At 43.7% G+C, this 24,905-nt stretch overlaps 1 protein-coding gene and 1 pseudogene across 3 annotated transcripts in view; one reads left to right on the forward strand and one right to left on the reverse strand.

Moving 5' to 3' along the window:
- The first annotated feature begins 2,259 nt into the window (after positions 1-2,259).
- Positions 2,260-24,905, forward strand: part of KCMF1 (potassium channel modulatory factor 1) — a 60,834-nt gene continuing 38,188 nt past the window's right edge. Inside the window, exon 1 of one of the 2 annotated variants that reach the window (XM_084900266.1) lies at positions 2,260-2,453. In XM_084900266.1, coding sequence (XP_084756392.1) covers positions 2,438-2,453 — 16 coding nt within the window. In that variant the 5' untranslated portion in view covers positions 2,260-2,437. Of the gene's footprint in view, positions 2,454-2,986; positions 3,198-24,905 lie in introns of those variants that run through there. The other variant, XM_084900267.1, reaches the window with a different exon arrangement.
- On the reverse strand, positions 19,658-20,032 carry LOC311630837 (peptidyl-prolyl cis-trans isomerase A-like; annotated as a pseudogene). The gene has a single exon. The product of its transcript is annotated as a peptidyl-prolyl cis-trans isomerase A-like (transcript).

The raw sequence follows: 24,905 nt of genomic DNA on the forward strand, positions 1-24,905 counted from the left end.
AGGTCATGGAAGAACTCAAGGAGGTGCAGGGAGAGGAGAGGACTGAAGGAAACATTCCTGGAGAACAGGCATTATTTGATGAACAATTCGTATGAGTATTTAAGTTCATCCCTTTTTCGGAAATGAACTCTCCTATAGGGCAGGACAGCAAGCAGGTTGTTAGAAAGTTGAAGGGCCCGACCTTTGACTGAATTGAGGAAATGTTTCTTCCAGTCATGATATTCCTGCTTACTCTTAAACAGGAAAAAAAAAATTTTTTCAGTCACTTTCATTTTCTTAATTTTTACATGATCAGAAACAATGAAATAACTGTCAAAGACCTGATATTCCTTGAGATGTAGACCCTTACCTATTGGCTCTCACGAACAGAATTAACTAACTCCCAAAAACCAAAACAAACTAAACTATACTTTCATTGCTCCCTGGAGTTCTGTACTTTTGTTGGTTCTCCCACCTGCTTCAGCCTTACATCTGCCTGTGGTATTAATAATGCCTGTAACTTAACGTATTTACAAGTATCATTTGCTCATCCCAAGACTGGGTGTTACCTTCACTTTTACAGTCCGAGACATTGAGACTCGTGTTTGGTACCCAGGACCACACACACCCACACTGTAAAAAGCTTAGAAAGGTGCTGGCGCCGGCGATGCATGCTGTCACGTTAGCGAGCCTTGTCTGAAGCCTGTTTCTCTCCACCCCAATTATGGCCGGCACCGACCGCTTTCTCCCACAGCTGCGGCGGACTAAATTTAGACAAAAGCTCCATCCATGCCATGGAAGTGTTTCTGGTGACAAAATCTGCACTTAAAACCCCAGTTTGTTTAAACCTTACTCCGGCTGCTACCTAGTTTACCACTATTTATAACCAAACACAGCCCCGGTGTACCTCTGAGTGATCTTGTACCTATTTATGACGAGCTTTTAAATACGTATCTTTAAAATCAGGAAGTATCTTAAAACTCAGATTTAATGAAATATGCTAACATAGTGTTGTGTGTGTGTGTGTGTGTGTGTGTGTGTGTTTACCGTGCCCTGGACTAGATATTTTATAAACACTTAATATTCAACCCTCCAAATACCTACCTGTGAATAACATCATCGTTAATAACAGGTCCTTCTGACCCAATTTCAGTCAACTCGGCCCCGAGTCACAGTTCCGTTTTATGCAAACACACAGGAAACAATCCCAAACATAAGGGGGTACATTAAAAATACCTAACAACCACAACCAAACAAAAACGGGAAAACTCCGAGGCTCAGCACGGCTCCACACCCTGCCCGAGCTCACCCCGAGGGCATCAGCCCCGGAATCCCCCAGCTCCATCCGCTTCCACTAACCCCGCCGCCGCCGCCACGTGGTGGGGCAGCACCAGCTCCGTTTCGCAGAAGCCGAGCCTGGAAGCAAGGCGGGCGGGGCGAAGGGTAAACATGTAATGGGAACAGAACCAAACGTGCAGGAGAAAGGAGCGCACCTCCACCCTCCAAAAAACCCCTAGTTTTCAAAGCAGAGCGTTCGGGGTGCGCCGGGTGCCGGACACCTTCCGCGCGGGTCCCTCCGGACGGCGGAGTCTTCGGAGAAGATGGTTCCGATCCGACGACCTTGGGGGCCCCGCTGCCACCCGGCCGGGCCACACCCGAGGCGGCCGCCCGCTCCCCCGGGGGCGCTGCTCAAACACACACGCGCGCACGTGTCCCGGGCGGCCCCGCAGCCCGGCGCCCGAGGTGGGGCCCCCGCAGCCGCCGTCACCGCCGGCCCCCCGCGGTGCAGCCCGCCCGGCAGCGGGGCCCCCCGCCCGGCCCCCGGAGGCCCAGCAGGGCGCAGGGCGGCGCGGCAGCCGAAGCCCGGGCCACGCGGGCGCCGCACTTCCTCTTCCTCCCCTCGCGCGGGCGGCGGGGCGGCCGGAGCGAGGCCCCTCCGCGAGCCGCCGGCCCCGCCGCGCCCCCGCCGCCGCCGCCCCCGCCGCGCCCTCGGGCCGCGCGGCCTCCGGGTGGCTGGGCCCCGCGCGGGCAGCGAGAGGCGGGGCCGCCGTGCGGGCGGCGGAAGGAGGCGGAGGAGGAGGAAGAGGAGGCGGAGGCGGCGGCCGGGAGCGGGGAGAGGGCGGGGGGCGGGCCGGGGAAGGGGAGGAGCGGGATTTCAGGAGCGCGGCGCCGCAGCCGGGAGCCGGCGGCCCGAGAGTGACCGAGTCACGGCGGCCGCCGGGGGAGCCGCGGCGTCGGACCCGCCTCCTGGAGCGCAGCCCCGGCCAGGCCCGGCCCCGTTCCCGCCCCGCGCCGCCTCCCCGCCGCCGCCGCCGCCGCCGGAGCGCTCCTGCCCACCCCGCCCCCGCGGCCGAGCCCGGGAGACGAGTGGGAGTCGGCCGCCGGCGCGGGCACCGGGACCCCGCGGGGGACACTGCAGCCGGAGCCCGGAGGCCGCGCCGCCGCCGTCTCAACTAGGATGTCCCGACATGAAGGTGAGCGCCCCCCTCCCCTCCCCCCGCCGGGCCTCGGCCTACCCTCCCGGGCCGCGCGCCGCGGGGGGCGGCCGGCCGGAGGCGGCGGGGACGGCGGCCGGGCGAGCCGGCCCCGAAACGCCCGGCCCCGGAGCGAGCGGGCCCGGCGGAGAGCCCGGCGCCTCCGCGGTGGCCGCCGCGGCCCGGCCCGGAGCTGGGCCTGGAGCCGGAGGCGGGGCGGCGGGCCGGCGGAGGGTTTGCACTGTCATGGGGAGGGGGAGGGGAGGCGCCGGGGCCCGTTACCGGCGGGGGCCCGGCCCCGGGAGCGGATACCGGACGCCGCGGGGCCGCCGGGCCGGTGCCGGAGCCGTGGGCCCCGCCGCGGCCTAGCGCGCCCGCCACCCCGGAAGGGCCCGGCGCGGCCGCCGCCGAGCAGGCCACCGGCGGAGGCGGGAGGCCGGGGAGCCGGGCCCGGGATCGGCGGGCGCGTCCGGTCGCCGGGAGACGACAGCGAGGGCCCTGCGTGCGGGCGGCGGCGGGGCGGCGGGAAGGCGCCGCGGCCGGGGACCGAGAGAGCCCCGCCGCCGCCGGCCTCGCGGCTAGGCCTCGGCGCGGCCCTGGGCTCGGGTAACCCAGTTCCCCGGGCGGGTCCGGCCCGGCCCGGCCGCGGCGGCGAGCAAACTCCCTGCCCCGTCACCTGGTCGGACGGGCTGGCTCCCGCGGCCGGCCGGCTCCCGGCGTGCACCACCCCGGAGCCCGGCTTTGGTAAATGACCTGGCGAGGTCTCTTCATGGTCAGGGGGGGCATATGGGGCTTGGTTTTGAGGCTTAAAAACATGATCGGGGCGCAGTTGCAAATAAGTAGGCAGCTCTATCTAGCCCAGTCCCGGCCGGGGCACAAAGAGAAACACGTCCAGGGCACATGTATAAGGCGTTGTGCCGGTTCAAAAATAAATAAATAAAGAAGTTAACTTCAGTTTACTGCCATATGGTTTAGAAAAGGGGGAGAAAGGGGGTCGTGTTCTCTTTGTTTCCCTGCCACAGGTCTTCAAATAAAAAAAAAAAGTATTAAGAGACTTGGCGAATACTTGAGCCTGGTCAGGTCAATGCAACATTGTAGAAGTGGCCGGAAAGTATAGTGTGCACTCTCAAGTTTAAAATCCTGTGTGGTGGGTAGGTGAGGTGGGGAGGAGGAGTGGAGAAAGTTTAGGGAGTCAGATGAGTGTGTGCTTTCACACCCGTTGGAAAGGTAGTCTTAGGGAAGGAAATACAGGCCTTAGGATTTTGAGGTTGAAAAACTCAGATTGATTTAAAATGGTAGAGAGAGCAAATTGCATTACTAATTGCAACGTTGAGATTGACTCAGAGAATATTTTTGTGTTCAAGGATTCCGTATTTTGAACGTCCAAGGTGAATTGGAAATACAATGCACTTTTTTCACTTACTGTGTACAACTATGGACATTTTGAAATAATAATGTGCTTATTAGGCTCATAGGAATACTTTGAAACAATACCTAGTTTTCCTTCCCCCCCCCCCCCTACTTATTGGAAATATATTCCCTATCTGTAATTTAAAAGAAATTCTAATTGAAATTCTAATCAAATTTGGAATATTAAAGTTTACATTAGACTCTACTTGTGTGTACGTTGACCATCTTCAAGACAAACTTAATTTGAGCAGTAGCTCCAGGCCCTCTCACTCATAAGAACGGGAGAGTTAAAATTATGGTATCAAAGCGATGGGAGAACTGGAGTTTGAGACCCACTCTCCTTGCTTCAGGAAAACATGCAAGTAGTTTCAAACTGAGTAATTCAAATGGAGTAGGATCCTTTATCCACAGTAATCTTTGAGAACACCAATTTTCAACCGGTGTGCTACAAGGATTTTTAAAACATGCAATATCTGACTAGTCAGGTGCACTGGTCTCTTTTCCCTTATGTTATCCAATTAAAAAAAAATGACAAGACCCAACACAGCAGTAGCTGTCTGGTGTGAATTAATCAAAATTATATCTTTTTTTTTTTTGTCAGAGTGGCAAAAGTATGTTTTAGTGTTCTCCAAATTTTAGTAATTAGTGTGTGCCATGAGTTGGAAAAGGTTAAAAATCGCTGTTTTAGAGTAATTAAAATCCCACAGTGACAGTATTTTTGAGTATAACAAGTCTGTAATCTAAGCCCATTTTCCCTGTGGAAAAGCATGTGGATTAGAAACTTATAATACTTTTTAGTTGTTGAATATTACTGAACTTTAGGACATTAATAGCACACCTTTTCTGGTAACTTACATAACACCAGATATTTCTGAAAAAGGAACATTCTTGTAATACATCAGTTGAAGACTGTAGTACAGTATTTAACAAGTGATCTTTTAACGGTCTAGTTTATGTCTAAGGCAGGAATGACAGTCTCATTAAGAATCACATTTAATTCGTTAGACGTTTTGTAGCATATTAGTTCAGGTTGCCATTACTTTCATCATCAGGAATTCAACCTAACAATGAATACAGTTTGACACCCTTACTGTTCTAGCTTTTTTTACCTCTCTCTTTGACCTACTAATCCTATTTCTTTTAACTGTATTTTATTGATTTCAGAGAGGAAGAAGAGGGAGAGAGAGATAAAAACATCAGTGATGAGAGAATCATTGATCGGCTGCTTCCTGCAAGCCCCACACTTGGGGATGGAGCCTGCTACCGCAGCCCAGGCATGTGCCCTGACGGGGAATCAAACGGTGACCTCCTGGTTTATAGATTGATGCTCAACCGCTGAGCAACGCCAGCCTAGCTGATCCCATTTCTTTTAGCATTTCAGTGGTATTAATCTGTCCACCTTCAAATTCTCTGTAGTTCTTGTTTCCTTTCACTAGTGTATCCCAGAACTGGATGTAGTAGTAGTCCGGTGCACTGTGCTGCAGGTAATGTACTTGCATTGTGTTTCCTTTTCAGTACCTCCTGTGTGGTGTAATTTGTTACTTTGTCTTTGTGCCCACCTTAATGAGTAGCACTAATGTATCTATATGTAAGATGTAACTTTGGACAACACAGCTCCAAGATGAACATCTACCAAGCTTAGACTCTACATTGTGAAGCAGTGGACTGACTACCTCTGAGAAAGGAGAAGCAGCCAGCAGCATAGAATGCCTTAGCTCAGGGGTCTGCATAAGTCTTCTGAGAAGGGGCAGGTAGTAAATATTGTGGTTTGGTAAGCCATGAGGTCAGCTCTGCCACTGTAGTGTAAATGCAGCGTTAGCCAACATGTAAATGAATGAGCACAACCATGTTCTAATTAAAACTTTTATTTATAGACTGACATTTCAATTTCATGTAATTTTCATGTGTCATGAAATAAGACTCAGGTTTACCATTTAAAAATGTAAAACCATTCTTAGCTTGCAGACCTTACATAGAAAGTAGCTGAATTTGGCCCAGTTTGGCCCAGGGCTATAATTTGCCTTCTTTGGCTCTAGACTAAAGCTTTGGAGAGTTTATGGAAATGGAATTTTGTATTCCCTCATTTCCTTTGGTGTAATGGGGCTGTATCTATGGACCAAACCCGCTCTGTACCTCAGTTTCCAGCAGCACTGTGCAGATTGGGATGGAAGTAATTGTTCCAGGTTTGGAAACAGGCTCCTCACCTTTCCAGAACCTGAGTGGGGTGGCAGACCCTCCATTGTCTCCTGCTTGGCCAATTACTTAATGTTCACTATTACTAAATGCCCAGTTACTTAATGTTCACTATACAAATACCATGTTACACGTGGCAAAACCAATTATTTTCTACTTTATTTGTAAGAATATCTTTTAATATTTCACTACATACAACACATCTAAGTACTTATTAGCTAAAATGAAGTTGTTAATGCTCTTGCATGAATTGGAACCTAATTGACTACCCAAAGTTAGGAATACACTTACTGTCTTAAGACATTCAACCCTTTTTCAGTTGCTACTATGTGTTAGGCACTTTGCTAGATACCAAGGAATGATACGAAACTCCTTACTTTAACTATAGCACAATGTGAGACATGCCATAAGAAAAGGACAAACAAATTGATGACAATATTACCATTTTTCATAATTTTGTCCAGTTTCAGAGACAATCTATTGTAATTTCTAACACTTTTTTCCTCTTAAATATGTTTTTACTGATTTGAGAGAGGAAGGAAAAGTGGGAGAGAGAGAAACATTGATGTGAGAAACATTGATTGGCTGTCTCCCTTCTATGTCCTAACCAGGAATTGAACCTGCCAACTTTTGGTGCATAGGACTGTGCTCAGCTAACTGAGCCACACTGGCTAGGACTTTCTTAAGTGCTGTCTTAACTTTTGGTGGGTTACTCCTGGGTTTGGATAAAATTACTTACTACTTCAAATACTGTACAGTCCTTATCTATACCTGATTTATGCTTTCCCTAGCTTTGAAGATTTCCATATGTAAAAATGATAGTAGATAAATGGATAGGTGATCATATTGTTTTGTTATTCTCAGAAGCATTTGTGATACTGTTTATTTTTTGAATGTAAAGTACAAGAGTGGGCAGGCCATTAATCTAATTTCTGAAAGTTATACCATTTTTTTTGAAATTGTACCGTTCTTCTGTTAGTAGATTCAAATTTTCTCTTTTCTAAAAATTGTCTGACACTAAAAACATATATAAACAATTCCAGAGTGAATTGCAATAATTTTGTTTTCAGAATTTGGGGATTACAAAGACAAGATTGGTAATTAACATGTGATTTTAATGTGGTGACTTTTGCCTTCTGTAGCAAAGTAAAATTAACTCCCACTGAAAAGATCTTTATCATGTCAGTTTATTTTACTTTAACTGTGATCTATAAAAGGATTATGACATTCTGATACTTTTTCAATTTCAATACATCATGAATTATACTTAACTTGACTTTCAATAAAAGAAAGATAAGAATGTAAATATTTTAACTTTTGGAGTCTTTGATTCGTGATTTCATATAAAGTTGATTTTGAAGCCTATTTTTCCTATATTGACATTTGTGTCTTATTGCAAAAAAATATAACTTTACTCTCTTTTAAGTTGGAGATTTAATTTGGAAAGAATTCCTTTTAGTTTTAGAATCTTAAGCTGTATTAGCAGCAAACTTGTTTAAAGATTCAATATTTTTTCACAGTAGAAACTTAGGAAACTTCTGATATGAAATGACCAAACAAGTTCCTTCATATTAGGCTTGCAGTGTTTTTTAAAAATCCATGCACTTATGAGTCATCAGCTCTATAGCATCTATGTACATTTGCTGAGGTTTGGTTGTTTTCTTTTTAATTCTCCTCACCCAAGGATATGTGGGGGGGTTTTTTGTTTGTTTGTTTGTTTTTGCTTTTTTATTTTAGGGGGAGAGGAAGGGAATGAGAGAAAACCATTAATCCTTTGTCTCCCGTACTTGCCTTGACCTGGGATCGAACCAGCAACCTTTTTGTTGTACCGGGCTACTCTCCAACCAACTATGCCACCCAGCCGGAGCTGTTTTCATTTTTTAAATGGAGGTTCCAAAAGTTGTTTTTAGTGAAGGTTAAGGCATCATTGGATTATTATAGAAATAGTGTTTTTAAATTACATTATAAATACTGCTTTTGGGCTACTGGCATAAATACAGACTCAAAGGAAACATTTCCTACAATTCATATTCATAAAAGTTAAAACTAGAGTGCTGTTCATAATTAAAATATTTATTTATGAAATATTAATTTCAGTGTTGTGCTAGGAGCCATGATGTTTTTCATTTCCTTAAAATAATATAGTTTTTTTCACTCACTAAAGTTATTCATTAAAATTGAGCCAAGAGCCTCTTAATTATACAGATCCGAGCATTTAAAAAAATATGCTCTGATCTGTATAAATACTTTAATTTTTAAAATAAGCCATGTCCTGATTCATGTGAAAGATAAAGGGAAAAGGCAGACAGCTTCCTAAGGGAACATATTATTACCTTGTTTCTATGGTAAGGAAGGAAGTGGTGAAGAAGAGAGGTTGTTCTTGGGTGGTAAGTGACCAGAGGCCTGGAGGGTAATGGCAGAGGAAAGGCACGGTGGACATGAAGCTTGGAAATGATCTGTAGCCAGTCAGAAACAAACCAGTTTGTGCCTCATGAAACATCCTAAGCGCTGGTATCAGGAGATGCAAGCTCAGTGTCCTGTGGAACTAGGCAAAGGTGAAATGCCTTGTGATGCAGTTTCCATGGTGCCATCCCTTCTACCTCTCACACGTTCCCACGGTGTTTGTTAATCGTGTTTTTAGTTGTCTTTTTGAATAATAACAAAGCAGTGTGTGGGCCCATCAGTTTATCGCTTCCATGACCACAGTTCCAACCAGCAATCCAGCCGTCGGGCCAGTGGCCACAGGGGTGTCAGGGAGAACAAGTGGAGGGAGCCTGCAAATCCATCACTGCTGCTAGAAAAACCAACTGAACTCACAAGAGTGGGTCAGTCACCTTCAGCCAGGAGGGACGACAGTGGGTAAAGCCTCTTGATACCTTAACTATTAATAATTTGGTTTGCATTATCTTCTGCTGAATTGTGTGTGTGGGCGGCGGCGGGGGGGGGGGGGGGGGGGCGCGTGTTCCTCTCTTGATAGTCCTCAGTGCCAGTGTCATGAACTTCAACTCTTTCCAGAGTAAAACGATTTTCATTAGAAGAGTCACTTTAGAGTGCTAACTAGATGCTTTAACTATCACAACAGTCACAGGCATTTCAATGATAATTTATTTTTTAATTTTGATTTCTTTTTTAATTGTTCCTCTAAGATTGTCACCCTCCCCTCCCACCTAGCAAAGTTAAGGTTCCATCCAGTGGCACTCCTGCCTTATTCTGCAGGCATTTTTTTTTCTTTACAGCTATCATTGTTCACTTGTCTGTCTGCCTCCCCCACAGGCTACCTGAGGGGCAGGTATAGTGTTACTTACCTTTGTGCCTTACCTCGTAGCATGCTGTCTGATCTTTGGGAGGCCCACTGCACATTTTGTGGGTGATGATTAGAGATGGTAATACTTGTATAAAAAATGATGAGACTGGAAAATACTCTCCTTTTTTTTCTGAGGAAGCTGGTTAAAAGGAAGGGATATTATGGAAAAGAAGGCTTACAATTTTCATAAAAGTAAGATGAGATAAATAAACTACATAGAGCGAAAATAACTTAAGAGAGCTGGCTTGTGAGGGAATGGCCAGGGATAGACTCGGTATGTTTTGTTCTAGCTACTCCTGGCTCTGGTTTCAGAGTAACTAGCTGTGGGTTCTGCATAGTAATTGTACCATGTGCATGAGTTTCTGGTTCATTTGGTCATTCATCCAGTGAATGTTTATGGACTACCTACTTAAGTAGCACTCAGAGCATCTCCAGAGCTGGCCACAAGTTGTTGACCCTGCGTCAGGATGATAACATTCAGTGGTTTGAAACACATGTTTGGGATTTACGTGCTTTCCTGTTGCACGGGCTGTCGTCTTCCCAGCTAGCTGGAATTAGTCCTTAAAAGTTTATATTTTATTACAAGGTAATGAAATAATATAAGTATTTTAATCTTTTGGCATTATTTGCAACCTCCTCCTTTTTAAAAAGTTTATTTTTATTTGTTTAACAGTTATTTCTAATTCTACCCCGCAGTTTATTTCTCTCCATAACAGTATTGCCCTTAGACTATGGGAGTCTCAAAATACTTCTGTCTGCACATGTTAAAATACGTTGAAGTAGATTATTCCTTATAGGTTTGTATTCTTTTTATGCTTGGAGAGAAAAGAACTCGGGTGAAATGTTTAATTTTTCTATTCAGTGTAGTTTTTTGCAATGGTAATATAGCAGCTGTTGGGTAACCAGACCCTACTTCTGCTATTCTTTTTCAGCCAGTGTCAGTGTCCCCCTTCAGGGCCTTCCTCTGTGGCTGTAGAAGTGAGGCAGCACAAGCCAGTGCAAAGCTTTCTAAAGTCAAAGTTAAGGGCATTGAAGTAAAAAGGCAGGGATTACAGGAATTGTTACAGATGTGTCCCTTTCTGTAAGAGGGAAATAAATGCTGGGCGCTGGGGGTGGCAGGGTGCCGGGAACCAGGTCATTTTTATAGTCGAAGATCTTATGTTCAGCTTTATGAACACCACTAGGGATTCTGATACATTCAGTTGCAATTCGAAATGAATGTCAACTGTGGAGTGGGTTTGTATAGCTATTGATATGGATATACAGAATGGTCACGGGGAACTAATCTTCTCTAGGAAATATTAGTATGGTGATTAGAACATCAAGTGACAATGGATGACCTGTGGTGTTCCTACATTAGGCCAAGGTCAAAGATCTTCAGTCCATGTTAGACATGCTCATATCTTCATGTTCACTCATTGCTCCATAACATTTTCTAGAAGCTTTATAGAAATCAACCAAAGTGGGAGGAGATAGCAAATCTATTAGCAGAATTGGGGTATACTATATCACCTTCCAATGGAAATCTAGTGCAAGTCGCATGTAATTTTAACACTCTGGTAGCCACAGTAACAACTGAGAAGGTACAATTAATTTTAATAATTTAATACTTTAGCCCAATATATCCAAAATAACATTTCCATCTGTAATCAACATAAACTTTGTTAATGAGATGTTTTTACAGTCTTTTTCTTTACAAAGTTGATGTATATTTTACGCTTAACAGTTTAATTCAGATGCTAAATTTTTACCAAAAATATTTTTCTTTTTCAATTACAGTTGGCACTCAATATTATATCAGTTTTATTTTTAAAAAATATATTACTGATTTTTTTTTTTACAGAGAGGAAAGGAGAGAGATAGAGTTAGAAACATTGATGAGAGAGAAACATCGATCAGCTGCCTCCTGCACACTCCCCACTGGGGATGTGCCCACAACCAAGGTACATGCCCCTGACCGGAATCGAACCTGGGACCCTTTGGTCTGCTGGCCAACTGAGCCAAACCAGCCAGTGCATTATATCAGTTTTAGTTGTACAGTATAATGGTTAGCCATATATCAATATATAACTTACAGAGTGATCCCCGGGATAAATCTAGTACCCATCTGGTACCATGTTACTAAAATATTATTTACTATATTCCCTAGGGCCTAGGCTATACTTAACATCCCCATATCCCCATGACTTTTGTAACTGCCAATTTGTATTTAATCCTTCACCCTTTTCACCCAGCCCCTCAATAATCCCCCTCCACTCTGACAACCATCAGTTTGTTCTCTATATCTATGAGTCTGTTTCTGTTTTTGCTTATTTGTTTAATACATTTCACATATAAGTAAAATCATGTTATTCGTCTTTCTCTTATCTGACTTATTCACTTAGCATAATATCCTAGGTCCACCCATCTTGTTGCAAATTATAAGATACTAGAGGCCCGGTGCACAAAATTCGTGGGGTGGGGGTAGTGGTGTTCCTCAGCCCAGCCTGCACCGTGTCCAATCTGGGATCCCTCTCACAATCCAGGACTGCTGGCCCCAACTGCTCGCCTGCCTGCCTTCCTGATTGCTTCTAACTGCTTCTGCCTGCCAGCCTGATCACTCCCTAACCACTCCCATGCCAGCCTGATTGAGGTCTACTTGCTCCCCTGCCAGCCCGTTTGCCCCCGACTTCCCTCCTCTGCCGGCCTGTCCCTCCCAACTGTCCTCCCCTGCTGGCCATCTTGTGGTGGCCTTCTTGTGTCCACATGGGGGCCAGATCTTTGACCACATGGGGGCAGCCATTTTGATCTTATGTGTTGGAGTGATGGTCAATCTGCATATTGCTCTTTTATTAGGATATAGGCCTGGTGCACGGGTGGAAGCCAGCTGGTTTGCCCTGAAGGGTGTCCCGGATCAGGGTGTGGGTTCCCTTGGGACATAGGGAGGCCTGGGCGAGGGGCCTGTGATGGTTTGCAGGCCAACTACGCGACCCCCCTCCCTCCCCCCCCAGTGACCCAAGCAGAGGCCCTGGTATCTGGAATTTATTTACCTTCTACAATTGAAACTTTTGTAGCCTTGAGTGGAGGCTTAGGCCGGCCCATTGCCTGGGAAACCCAAGCGTCCCTCCTGCTCTCTGTGGCCACAGCCATCTTGGTTGGGGTTAATTTGCTTACTCACTCTGATTAGCTGGTGGGTGTGGCTTGTGTGGTGTAGTAGAGGTATGGTCAATTTGCATATTACTTTTTTTTATTAGATAAGATCATTTTTGTGGCCAAGTAATATTCTATTGTATATATGTACCACATCGTCTTTATTTAATCTCACCAAAAATACTTGATCTTAGCTAAAATCATCTTTAGACTTGTGCATTGGGGATCTGCTAATTCATGGTTGATTATATGCTTTCTCTTCTGTAGGTACATTTAAAAAAAATCTTTACTGATTTCAGAGAGGAAGGGAGAGAGAGGGACATAGAAACATCAGTGATGAGAGAGAATTGTTGATCACCTGCTTCCTGCATGCCCCACACTGAGGATCGAGCCTGCAATCTGGATGTACCTTGACTGGGAATCAAACTGTGACCTCCTGGGTCATAGATTGATGCTCAACCACTGAGCCACGCTGGCCAGGCTATATGTACATTGTTTAAAATGTAGATATTTTTATTGATTTCAGAGAGAGATAGAAACATCAATGATGAGAATCATTGATTGAATGTCTCCTGCATGTCCCCTACTGGGGATCAAACCCACAACCCAAGCATGTGCCCTCCACCGGAATCAAACCCGGGACCCTTCAGTCTGCAGGCTGACACTCTATCCACCGAACCAAACCAGCTAGGGCTGTATGTACATTTTGATGCAGTATTGCCATATCCTTAATGATCTATTCGTTAACATTCTGGATTTCTACTTCTTAAATTTCTCTTCTAGGAACCTAGATTTTTCCTTACTTTTTCACCTTAAAATTATTTTTTAATCTACTTTAGTTACCATTTATAATAAAAACCCACTATATGGACATCTACAAATGTATACAAATTCTGATCACTGTGTAGGTGTTCAGATTGAAGAGCATTTATATCAATTTTTTAAAATGATTTACATGTAAGTCATTTGAAAATAAAGGGATTTGTAACCAACAACAACAACAACAAAAAAAACAGTATAAAAATGTTAGTACTCTTAATATTTTGGTACTCTCATCCAGTGGTTCTCAAAGTGTGATTCAGGACCAGCAGTATCAGCATCACCTGGGCACTTGCTGGAAGGCGGATTCTTGGACAGTACCTAAACCTACTGCATTGGCACTTCTGTGAGTGAAGCCCAGCAGTCTGTTTTAACATGTTCTCAGGGCCCAGTTGTGACCAAAGGCATTTGTGTGTGCGACGGTCACTGCTGTTGACGAGCACACTGAGTGTACAACCATCTTTCATGCTGTGCTACTACTAACTGGAAATGGAGCTGCTGACCTTGACCTCGTTCTTCTTGAACAGCACATTATTTGGAGGTGGAAGAGGAGTATAACTCCCAACTCCAGACTACTGCTGTTTATTTACTCAGCACACATTTATCAAAAGTGTACTTGGGGCCCGAGAAAATCCTTGTCCTTGGGACAGTCACTTTTTATTAGGAGTGTAGCAGGAGTATATGGCCTGTGGGCCAAATCTAGCCGGCTACCTGTTCTGTTGTTGTTTTTTTAGTTTGTTTTAATCCTTACCCAAGGATATGTGTTTTTTTTTTAATTGATTTTAGAGAGAGAGGAAAAGAGAGTGAGAAACGTTGATGTGATAGAGAAATATTGATCGGTTGCCTCCTGAATGCACCTGCACCCTGTACTGAATGACTCCAACCAACTGAGCCACCTGGCCAGGGCTACCTGTTTTTGTAAATAAAGTTTTATTGCACCACAGCAACATCTGCTCATTTACGTATCGTCTAAGCTGTTTTTGTACTAGAGTGGCACAGTTGAGTAGCTGTGACAGAGAAAGCTGAAAATATATATTATCTGGCTCTTTACAGAAAAAGTTTGTGGATCCTTGGGATAGACCATGGAGGAATAAATGTGCAATTAAGAGGTGGCGAGTATTATGAAAAAACATGCAGCAGGTTAAGGGACTAGGGAAGGGGGGGCTACTTTATATATGGTGGTCATGGAGGGCCTTTCTGAAGATGGGACGTTAACAGAGAAGGATATTTAAAGGAGGAAGGTAGGAAATGTCTGAATGTGCAGCAAGTGCAGAGGCCCTGAAACTTGGAATGTCTAGGAATAGCAATGAGGCCGAGGAGGAAAGTGGTTGAGGGGGAAAAGAGGTAGGAACTGAGGCTGGGATGGCGGGGGCCAGATCCTGCATCCTCTTGCATTGTATGCTGCAGTGCGCCCTAGGTTTCAGAGTGAGTGCTTCGAGAGAATTTTGGAAACCCTTCTATATAGTGGCTAAATAAATGGCAGAGTCTGGAAACTAAATACCCTTGTAGCATATTTCAACATCTCTAAGAAACATTTCTTTGTTTTAATATATATTTTTGATGTTTTCAGCAAGAAAGGGAAAGGGAGAGAGAGAGAGAGAGAGAGAAACATCAATGATGAGAGAGAATCTGGCTGTCTCCTGTACACCCCCTACTGGGGATCGAGCCTGCAATACGAAGTGTATGCCCTGTCCATAATCTAACTGTGACCTCCTGGTTCATAGGTCGACACTCAACCATGCTGGCCCGGCTCTAAGAAACATTTATTTATTTATTTATTTATTTATTTATTTATTTATTTTTAACAAACTTTCCCCTACTGTCATCACTCTTAAGCTTTGTCTTCCACAGCCCCTAGGTGCTATCTGTGTATTCTATTTCACTGAATGTTCTTGGAGGATATACAGTTTGGTGGAGAAAAAATATCTCCCTGGTTAGAATGTAAAACACTGGAGCCTAGAAATTGGATCATCTACATTAGCAGCGTTCAAACTTAAAAATATATATAATCTAACAAAAAATATATTTAGTATTATGAGTCAGTAATTATATACATATGTAATGAAATAAGGGTTTCACAAAACAGTACTCATCTTTACTAGAGAGATGAATTCCATTTTCTATTCTGTTTTATTAAAAACAAAAATACTAGTTGTGACTAGTATATAATAGAAATCTGGATTGATTTCTCATTCTACTCATTGTGCCTGGCTATTTGAAGACCCAGGCCTAGGCTGTCTAATCCAAAACTTTGAGTCCTTATGGACAAGGTATTGTCATAGGTACTGTGAGGAAAATAGAAAACTCCTAATACATTTTCCTCCTGTAGTATGACTGGGGCAGTAAGTATCAAATCAATTACTACAAGTCCCATAGTATTGGCAAGTGGAATAGAATGCTTTTTGGATGTCAGAGAAGGCATTCCCCAAAAGTTGGCATTTAAACTCAGGACTTGAAGACCTTCTGTGTTTTTATAACGAGATGGGGGACAGAGGAGTCTACCAAGTGGGAGAATAGTGGGAGATAAAGTGCAGAGCTAAAAAAACACGAGGTGGGTTGGAGATGGTGGATGGGACTACACCAAGGAGACCAGAGTTTCTGAAACAGAAGACTCCTATATATTAGTAGTGGGAGTGAGGTATTAGAAAGATTGATGGATTGCATATGATTCCAAGGGGAAAGTGAAACAGGGACCCTTTGTTTTGACGTTAGCTCAGTGCTAAAGTCTGTTTTTTCTTCTGTAAAAGAAGGATACCAATGCTTGTTTTGCTTTTCTCTAAAGGTGTGTGGTGATGGAGTGCCAGCACTTGTAAGAATGTTTTCTAAGTTAAGGAAAGCACTGCATAAATATAAGATGATGGTATTTTTAAAAATATATATATATATCTTTCTGTTGATTTTTTTAGAGAGAGAAAGGGAGAGGGACAAAGAAACATTGACAGGTTGCCTCTCATACTCACCCCAACCTGGGACCAAACCCACAACCCGGGCATGTGCTCTGACCCGAAATCAAACTAGCAACCTTTTGGTGTATGGGACAATGCTCAGCCAACTGAGCTTTACCAGGCAGGACAAAGTGATGGTATTTTTAACATGGGAGGTAAGATTAGAAAGGTGGATTAGAGCAAGATAGATAGGAAAGGATTTGGTTGCCACACTAAAGTGAATCTTTTCCTTTTTCCATACTGATTATGGGATAGAAAAGAAAGGGCAGTGAGGTTTTTTTTTTTTTTTCCTTCTAATTCTTTTTTAAAAAATATATTTTATTGCCGGGACCGGTATGGCTCAGTGGATAGAGCGTCAGCCTGCGGACTGAAAGGTCTTGGGTTTGATTCCGGTCGAGGGCATGTGCCTTGGTTGCGGGCACATCCCCATTTGGGAGTGTGCAAGAGGCAGCCGGTCGATGTTTCTCTCTCATCCATGTTTCTAACTCTCTGTCCCTCTCAATTCCTCTCTGTGTAAAATCAATAAAATATATTTAAATATATATATATATATATATATATATATATATATATATATATATTTTTTTTTTTATTAATTTTTTAAATGTATTTTATTGATTTTTTACAGAGAGGAATAGAGAGCTAGAAATATCGATGAGAGAGAAACATTGATCAGCTGCCTTCTGCACACCCCCTACTGGGGATGTGCCAGCAACCAGTGTACATGCCCTTGACCGGAATCTAACCTGGGACCTTTCAGTTCACAGACCAATGCTCTGTCCACTGAGTCAAACTGGTTTTGGCATATTTTACTAATTTTTTACAGAGAAGAAGGGAGAGGGATAGACACTTAGAAACATCGATGAGAGAGAATCATCGATCAGCTGCCTCTTACACACACCCCCACTGGGGATGTGTAAGCAACCAAGGTACAGGCCCTTAACTGGAGTCGAATCAGGGACGCTTCTTTCTGTAGACCGATACTCTGACTCAAACTGGTTAGGCATCTCTATAGTTTTAAGCAGAGAAAGGTCATGATGAAAAATGGTATGTTTTAGTGAAGGTTAGTGTGTACAGAAGAGATTATTGCCTATGGCAGGGAGTCCAGTCCAGTTAGAGGCTTTTGGTGAAATAAACTTGAAGTTAAAAGAGCCTGAATTAGTCCATGGCAGTAGGGGGAGGGGAGAAAAAAAAAAGACTTGAAATAAGGTTTCCATGCGAGAGAGCAGGGACTAAAGTATAATTTCAGGACAAACTAGCCAGAAGAGAGATGGGATAAAGCAATTTTCAGCTTTTAACATTTTGAGTTTAAAGTGATGGTAGGCCATTAGGTAGAAATCAAGAGTTGCAAAATGCTATAGTGCCACTCAGGGGGGAGAGATCTTAGCTGGAGATAAGAATTTTATAGCCCCTACATTTAATCCTGGGATTGGCTAGATTTCTAAGGAAGAAGGCATCTGGAGAAGGGAAGATCATCAGATTGCTAAGAGAAGAATCATGATTGTGAAGTGACTTGGAAGCCACAAAGACCCTAACAGCACTTACCAAGCAGTTATTGACTTACTCCTTTAGATGAAGGCTTTTTTTTTTTTTTTTTTTAACAACTATTCAGTTTTTATTTTATAATCATAAACTTAACTCTGCAATCTAGTAGGCTGGGAAGGAAGAGGTAAGGAAATTATGGAACCCAGTGAACTGTAGCAAGAGTACAAAGATTATAGAACACTAGAGGCCCAGTGCATGGATTTGTGCACCGGTGGGGCCCCTTGGCCTGGCCTGCAGGGATTCGGCCAAAGCCAGCTCTCCAATATCTCCTGAGGGGTCCTGGATTTTAAAGGGGCACAGGCCAGGCCAAGGAACCCCACTGGTGCACAAATCTGTGCACCAAGCCTGTAGTATACATATAATTTCTTTGTTTAATCTTTTCCCATTCTCCCCCTTCCTCCCTTCCCTCTGAGATTCATCAGTTTGTTCCATGTTTCCATGCCTGTGGTTTCTGCTCCTGCATTGAGTGTCTGCCCCCTGGTGGTCAGTGTACGTCATAGCTACAAGCCAGTCGGCGGGTCATTTAGGCATTTATATATATATTGGGTCGGCAACTAAGTAATTGCGGATTTTTTAAAGAAAAACAATTTTTTCATGGAACTAAATAACTTTATTCTGTAATGTATTGCCCATTTTGATCAATGACCTTTTGCCATCTTTCAGGCAGCATCATAATCCCACGTTCAAAAAACTTCTGGTTTTTATTAGCAAAAAACTGAATCAGGTACGATTTGACATCATCATCATTATTGAAATTTTTACCATTCAAGGAGTTTGGTAAAGATCGAAACAAAAAGTAATCAGATGGTGCAAGGTCAGGACTATATGGTGGATGTGGCAAAACATCCCAACCAAGCTCCATTAATTTTTGCCGAGTGACCAAAGATGTGTGTGGCCTTGCATTGTCATGATGGAATACAACACCTTTTTGATTTGTCAATTCGGGCCGCTTTTCTTCAACTGCATTGTTTAATTTCGTTAGTTGTTCAATGTAGACATCAGAATTGATCGTTCGGTTGGGTGGTAAGAGTTCAAAGTAGACAATTCCTTTGTAATCCCACCAAACTGATAACAAAACCTTCTTTTGATGAATATCAGCTTTTGATGTTGTTTGAGTTGGTTCACCTGGCCTGCTCCACGATCTTTTCCGCTTGATATTGTTGTAAACAACCCATTTTTCATCGCCAGTTATCAGTCGTTTTAAAAATGGACCATTTTCATTACGTTTCTTTAGCAAATCGCAGCTGCTAATGTGTTGCGTTAACTGTGATTCTTTCAGTTCGTGAGGAACCCATGTATCGAGTTTTTGAACATAGCCAAGTTGTTTTAAGTGATTTTCAATGCATGTATGTGATACATGAAGCTTCTCTGCAACCTCACGTGTTGTACTGTGACAGTCCGAATTGATTATTGCTTTGATTAGGGCGTCATCAACTTCAACTGGACGACCAGAGTGTTTTTCATCTTTGAGTGAAAAATCACCAGAACGAAATTTGGCAAACCAATTTTGACACTGCCGTTCTTTTAAGGCTTCGTCACCATAAACAGCACATAACTTTTTATGAGCTTGCGATGCGTTTTTCCCTTTGCGGAAATAAAAAAGCAAAATATGACGAAAATGTTCCTTTTGATTTTCCATTTTTCAACGAACGCCAAACGAAAACTACAAAACAGATCAAAAAACTTTTTTTTACTGATTAACAGCTGAATAGCCAACTATCAAATAACAAAATATGTTTTACATTTGTACTACGTCTGCAAACCTAAAAATTCAACTGAAGCCATATATGTGTGAAACCCGCAATTACTTAGTTGCCGATCCTATATATATATATATTCCAAGCAAATCAAGCTGAAGGGGTGCTCTCCTGAGCTACAGAAGTAATAGTCTGGTAGTTAAGATAAAACACAAGTCAAATTTATTAGAATTTTCCACAGTCAGCAATGGTGATCTTCTTGCTGGTCTTGCCATTCCTGGACCCAAATGCTCCATGGCTGTCACAATATCCATGCCGTCTTTCACCTGGCCGAAGACCACATGCTTGCCATCCAACCACTCAGTCTTGGCAGTGCAGATGAAAAACTGGGAGCCGTTTGTCTAATGTCAGCATTTGCCATGGACAAGATGCCAGGACCTGTATGTTTCAGGATGAAGTTCTTATCTTCAAATTTCTCCCCATTGATGGACTTGCTGCTGTGCCATTATGGCATGTGAAGTCACCACACTGGCACATACATTGCAGAATAATTCTGTGAAAGCAGGAACCTTTAATTTTCCCCAATGCTCAGAGCATGGAAGTTTTCTGCTGTCTTTGAAACTTTGTCTGCAAACAGCTTGAAGGAGACGCAGCCCAAGGCCTGTCGTGAGCAGCTCCGGGGTGACAGCATCTGTGGAGATGAAGGTTTCTTTGAATAGGGATGGAATGTAGAGGATATGAAGAGGTGGGAAGGGGAGAAACTAGTATTAATCAAGTGTCTGATAATATTAACCTAAATATATAAAAGCCTACCATGCAAATTGCCCCCATGGGAGTTGAATCAGGAGACCCATCGCTCACTATGGCGTGCGCCACCAGGGGGTGGCGCAGAATAAAGGGAGGCCCTGGCCGGCAGCTGGGAGGCCCCAATTGACCATGATCGGACTCCACCTGTGCACTATTTTTGTGCACTGGGCCTCTAATAGTACTGTACCTATTGAGTGCTTATTACCCGATGTTCAGCATTGATGTTCAGTGTTGCACATGTGCCAACTCATTTAATTCTTGCAACAGTCTTTGAGATACATATTATTCCAGTTTTACAGATGAGGAAGTTGATGCACTGAGAAATTAAGTACCTTGCCAAAGTCACATGGTCTGTGATACAGTGGGGATTTAGACCCAGTCCATACTCTGTACTGGCCCTTTATAGACTGGTTTCTACAGCAGGGATCTGTAAAAATTAAAAGGCCTAGTAAGATTTTAAAGCAACACAGCAAGATGTTTTCCCATTTTACAAAATAAGGAATTGGGTCTCAGAGGTTAGGTTATTTGTCCTAGTCAAAAAGATAATAAATGGTAAAACCAGGAATTGAATTAATTCTGTCATTTAGGCATTTATTTACTTATAAACAAAGCCCATGTTTACTTATATTTCATACAAAGGTCAGCAAACTTCTGTGTGTAGTTAGATAGCATCCACGGCTTTGTGGGCCATCTGGTCTCCATTGCAACTCCTCCACTCTGCTGTTGGCATGAAAGCTGCCATAAGACTACACATACGCAGGTGAACATGGGTGACTATGATCCAATAAACCTTTGTTTATGGGCACTGAAATTTTCAGGCATCACCAAATTGTACTCTTTAGAATTTCCTTTTCTAAACAAAGATGTAAAGAGTATTCTTAGCTAGTAGGCTGTACAAAAACAGGTGGTAGGCCATGATTTGCTGACACCAGCTTTAATCTGTTCACTTAATATATATTGAATATATTTTCTATGTGGAGACATTGTGTTGGGAGACTGGAGACAAATAAAGGGGGTTCCAAGGTGAGAAAGGTGATTATAATACAGTGAAGTAAGAACTATAATAAGTTTATACTTAACAGGTATAATGAAAGGATATGGGAGGTTTCTCAGTTCCTTGGGTGAATTCATGAAGATATCCCAAAAGAAGTCATGCATTTGAGCTGGGAGTTGATTGCTGGCTAGGTGGTGTGGGGGAGGGTATCCCTTGAACGAGAGTGTCCTTTGAGGGGAGGCCATGGGAAATTTGGCATCTGAAGGATGGACTTAAGGGAGGAGGGGGGACAGGTAAATGACCATAAGTAAGACAGTTGCTGTAACGGGTACCAATAGAAGATATATTTGGTGACTGGTTAGACATTGGGATTGAGCAAGAGCAAAATGTCTAGTAAAATTTAGGGTTTTGGCTTGATTGGTTGGTCAGTGCCATTCATCAAGAAGTTTATCTAGGGCAGAGAAGCATGTGTTAAGGGTGGGAAGCAGGGAAAAGAGAAGTGACTTTCCATTTTCAGCATGTTGGGTTTGAGGTACCTATGGGACATCCAGGTAGAGATGTCCAGTGGCAGTAGAATATGTGGATCTGGAATTTAGGAGGAAGATGTCTGAGCTAAGAATATGAATCTCTAGTAGTAGAGTTGATTATTGCTCAGTGATGGTGAGAACATATGGATTGAGAAGAGGAGACTGATCTTTAAGCCCTTGGGACCATAACATTAAAGGAACAGGACACTGGCTGAATGAGGACAGTCTGGAGAGAAGGAGGAGAACCAGGAGACAGTTGAAATTTAGGAAGGTGATTTGCTGGAAGGAGGATATTGTCCGTTTTTTCTGCAGAAAGGTCAAGAAGATAAGGAATGAAGTGTCCATTGGCTGGGGCTTTGAAATTAGGAAGGTTGTGGAACTTAATGAGCACTTTCAAAGGAGTGGACTAGAGCCCAGATTTCAGTTTGTTAAATCCTGAATGAACATGAGAGGTTGGAAATACTATTTAAAGATTTAGTTGGGAAGGGAAGGAGATAGCCATAGCTAAGACATCTCTAGCAGTTATTTAGTGTAGGGTTTGGCAGATATTAGAGGATAGGAAAATTCATTCAACAAACACTGTGCCAGGCACTGTTGTTGAAACTGGGGATAGAGTAATGAAAAAGAGTAAGAGGAAGTTCTTATTGTAGAACTTACATTTTAATGGGGAGAAGGGTACAGAAAAGAAACATAATATAATATTGGCTAGTGGTAAAATTCTGAAGAAAATAAAGCAGAGAATAAGGATTGAATAGATAGAAAGAGGAGGAGAGGTCTGTGTGGCTATTTTTAAGAGAGGATGGTCAGGAAGACCTTGCAGAGAAGGTGACTACTCTCAAGCAGAGACTTTATCAAGTGTACAAGGCCTGGGTGAGAAAAAAGTGGGTTCTTTGAGGAATGGGGTGGATGAGGCAGAGAAGTAGGGAAAGACTGGTTCCAGATTAAATGGGGCATTATAGGCTATGGCAAGGCATTTTAAATTAATTCTTTGAATGTAGAGCTGACAGAACTTGATGGTATAGTGTAGGTAAAAGCAAGTAGGTGAGATGAAGACCACTTACTGAGATGGGGAAGGCAGGAGGAGGGGCAGAGCATTTGGGGGGAAGGAGATGAAGAGTTTTGTTTCAGACTAAGAGGTTAGGGATGTCAGATGTTCAGGTGGATATGTATAAGCCATTTGGATGAATAAACTAGAATTTGGTTAGTTGAATATCAGAGATCTAGACTTGATGTGATTATGTTACCTTTTCTCTAGTTGAATGTGCTTGAGTTCCCCAAATATTTTAGTAGGTAAATGTCTTTGGGGGGGGGGGGGGGTGGTCTTGTCTTTTTACCAAAATAGCAGAAAACAGAGCTCATGTTTGTAGAAAGCCCACTGTGGCTTCTGTGCCAGTGCTTCAGGGATAGAGGCACTGGCCAGCAGAGCTCACTGTGAGAATTGGGCCATTCTGACAGCCTGATAATGAATCAGCTCATTTTAGTGCTTTTCTCACCAATAAAATCAAGAGGAAGATAGGATAATATAGGCAGTCCTCAGGTTACGTTGGAGATCCATTCCTACAGCTCAATGTAACGTAGTTTTTGCTGTAAGTTGGAACCCATCTACATCACTCACATGGAGCACACACACGGCAGTAATGAAATGAAACAATAAAAAAAAATTTTTTTAAGATAACAATTCTTGGACTTTACTTGTGGTAAATAAATAATAAAAAACATAAAGCACATATGTACATACGTCTGAATGGCGGAACTTTTTTTTTTTTTATAATCTGTAAATAGGAGATGGCGACATAACCACAAAGCAACATAAGTAGAGTCCAGTGTAACCCAAGGACTGCATGTAGACCTTTTGGTCTAGAAGGAAATCAACATTCTTCCTTTTTTCCCCAATAAGATTGTGGTCTGGAAAGGCCACATTACTTGAGATCATATTACTTGAGATCAGTGTCAGGACTAGAATTCAGATCCAATGGCTTTTTAAAATATATATATATATTTTTAAATATTAAAAGAGAGAGACAGAAACATCAATGATGAGAGAATCCCCTCCTACACGCCCCCTGCTGGGGATCGAGCCCACAACCAGGGCATGTGCCCTGACTGGGAATTGACATGTGACCTCTCCTGGTTCATAGGTTGACACTCAACCACTGAGCTATGCTGGTCAGGCCAAATCCCATGGCTTTTACTCCAGCCTATTTTCTACTGTGTACGCTTCTGGGATGGAGTGACCCAAAACTGCAGGCTCATTAGTTTATAGGTACTCTAAGGCTAGACTTCTGCAGTGGGTAAAATTTGCCTGTTTGCTCATGTTTTTTCTGAGTTTCTGAGCAGTTAATTTGGGAATGGGACTTTGGAGCCAGATTGCATGGGTTCAAACCCCAGCTGGGATACTTACTTACTGTAACATCGGTATATTGTTTCTCTCTCTCTGCATCATTTCACAAAATAGGCATAATGCTTAGTAACTTCAGGGTAGTTGTATTTGATTGTTAGCCTATCTAAAAAAGAGGGAATATGCAAATTGACCATCACACGATAACAGTGCCCACAGTGGGGAGAGGGCTCAATGGGCCGTCTTCACCCGGAACTGCTGACTTCCCCAACCACCACCTCCCCCACTCACCACGGCCTCCCTGCTGCTCGCCTCGCCCATCAGTCCGTCCGCAGACTGCGGGGCTCTAGGCAGGCAGTGCCTGGTGGAGTCTGTACTGAGGTGGGTGAGGCAGGTGCATGGGCCACAGCAGTCCCTGCGGCACGGGGACGGACTGAAACTTCAGGTGACTCACTGCGGCTTCCAGGTGTCACTGGGCTGGGCTCGGGGTGGGGAGGGCTGGGGTGGGTGGGGGCAAAGCTTCACTACAGGCCCGCGGGGGTGCGAGCCGAGGTTTAGCGTGGGAGATGGAAGGGCGTGGCCTGCAGAGTGTCATCGTCTGGAAGTCCCTGAGGGGTGCCGCCAGGAGGTGTGGGGCAGGTCCAGGCAGGTGGAGACAGTGCCCTGGAGCCCAGCACGGACCGCCTGGACCCGCCTTTGACAGATGTGTTTTGTCACACTTCTCTTCATATTTTCAAAACTAGC

Source organism: Pipistrellus hanaki (assembly GCF_964339955.1).
Source record: "Pipistrellus hanaki genome assembly, chromosome: 12".
Taxonomy (NCBI): Eukaryota; Metazoa; Chordata; class Mammalia; order Chiroptera; family Vespertilionidae; genus Pipistrellus; species Pipistrellus hanaki.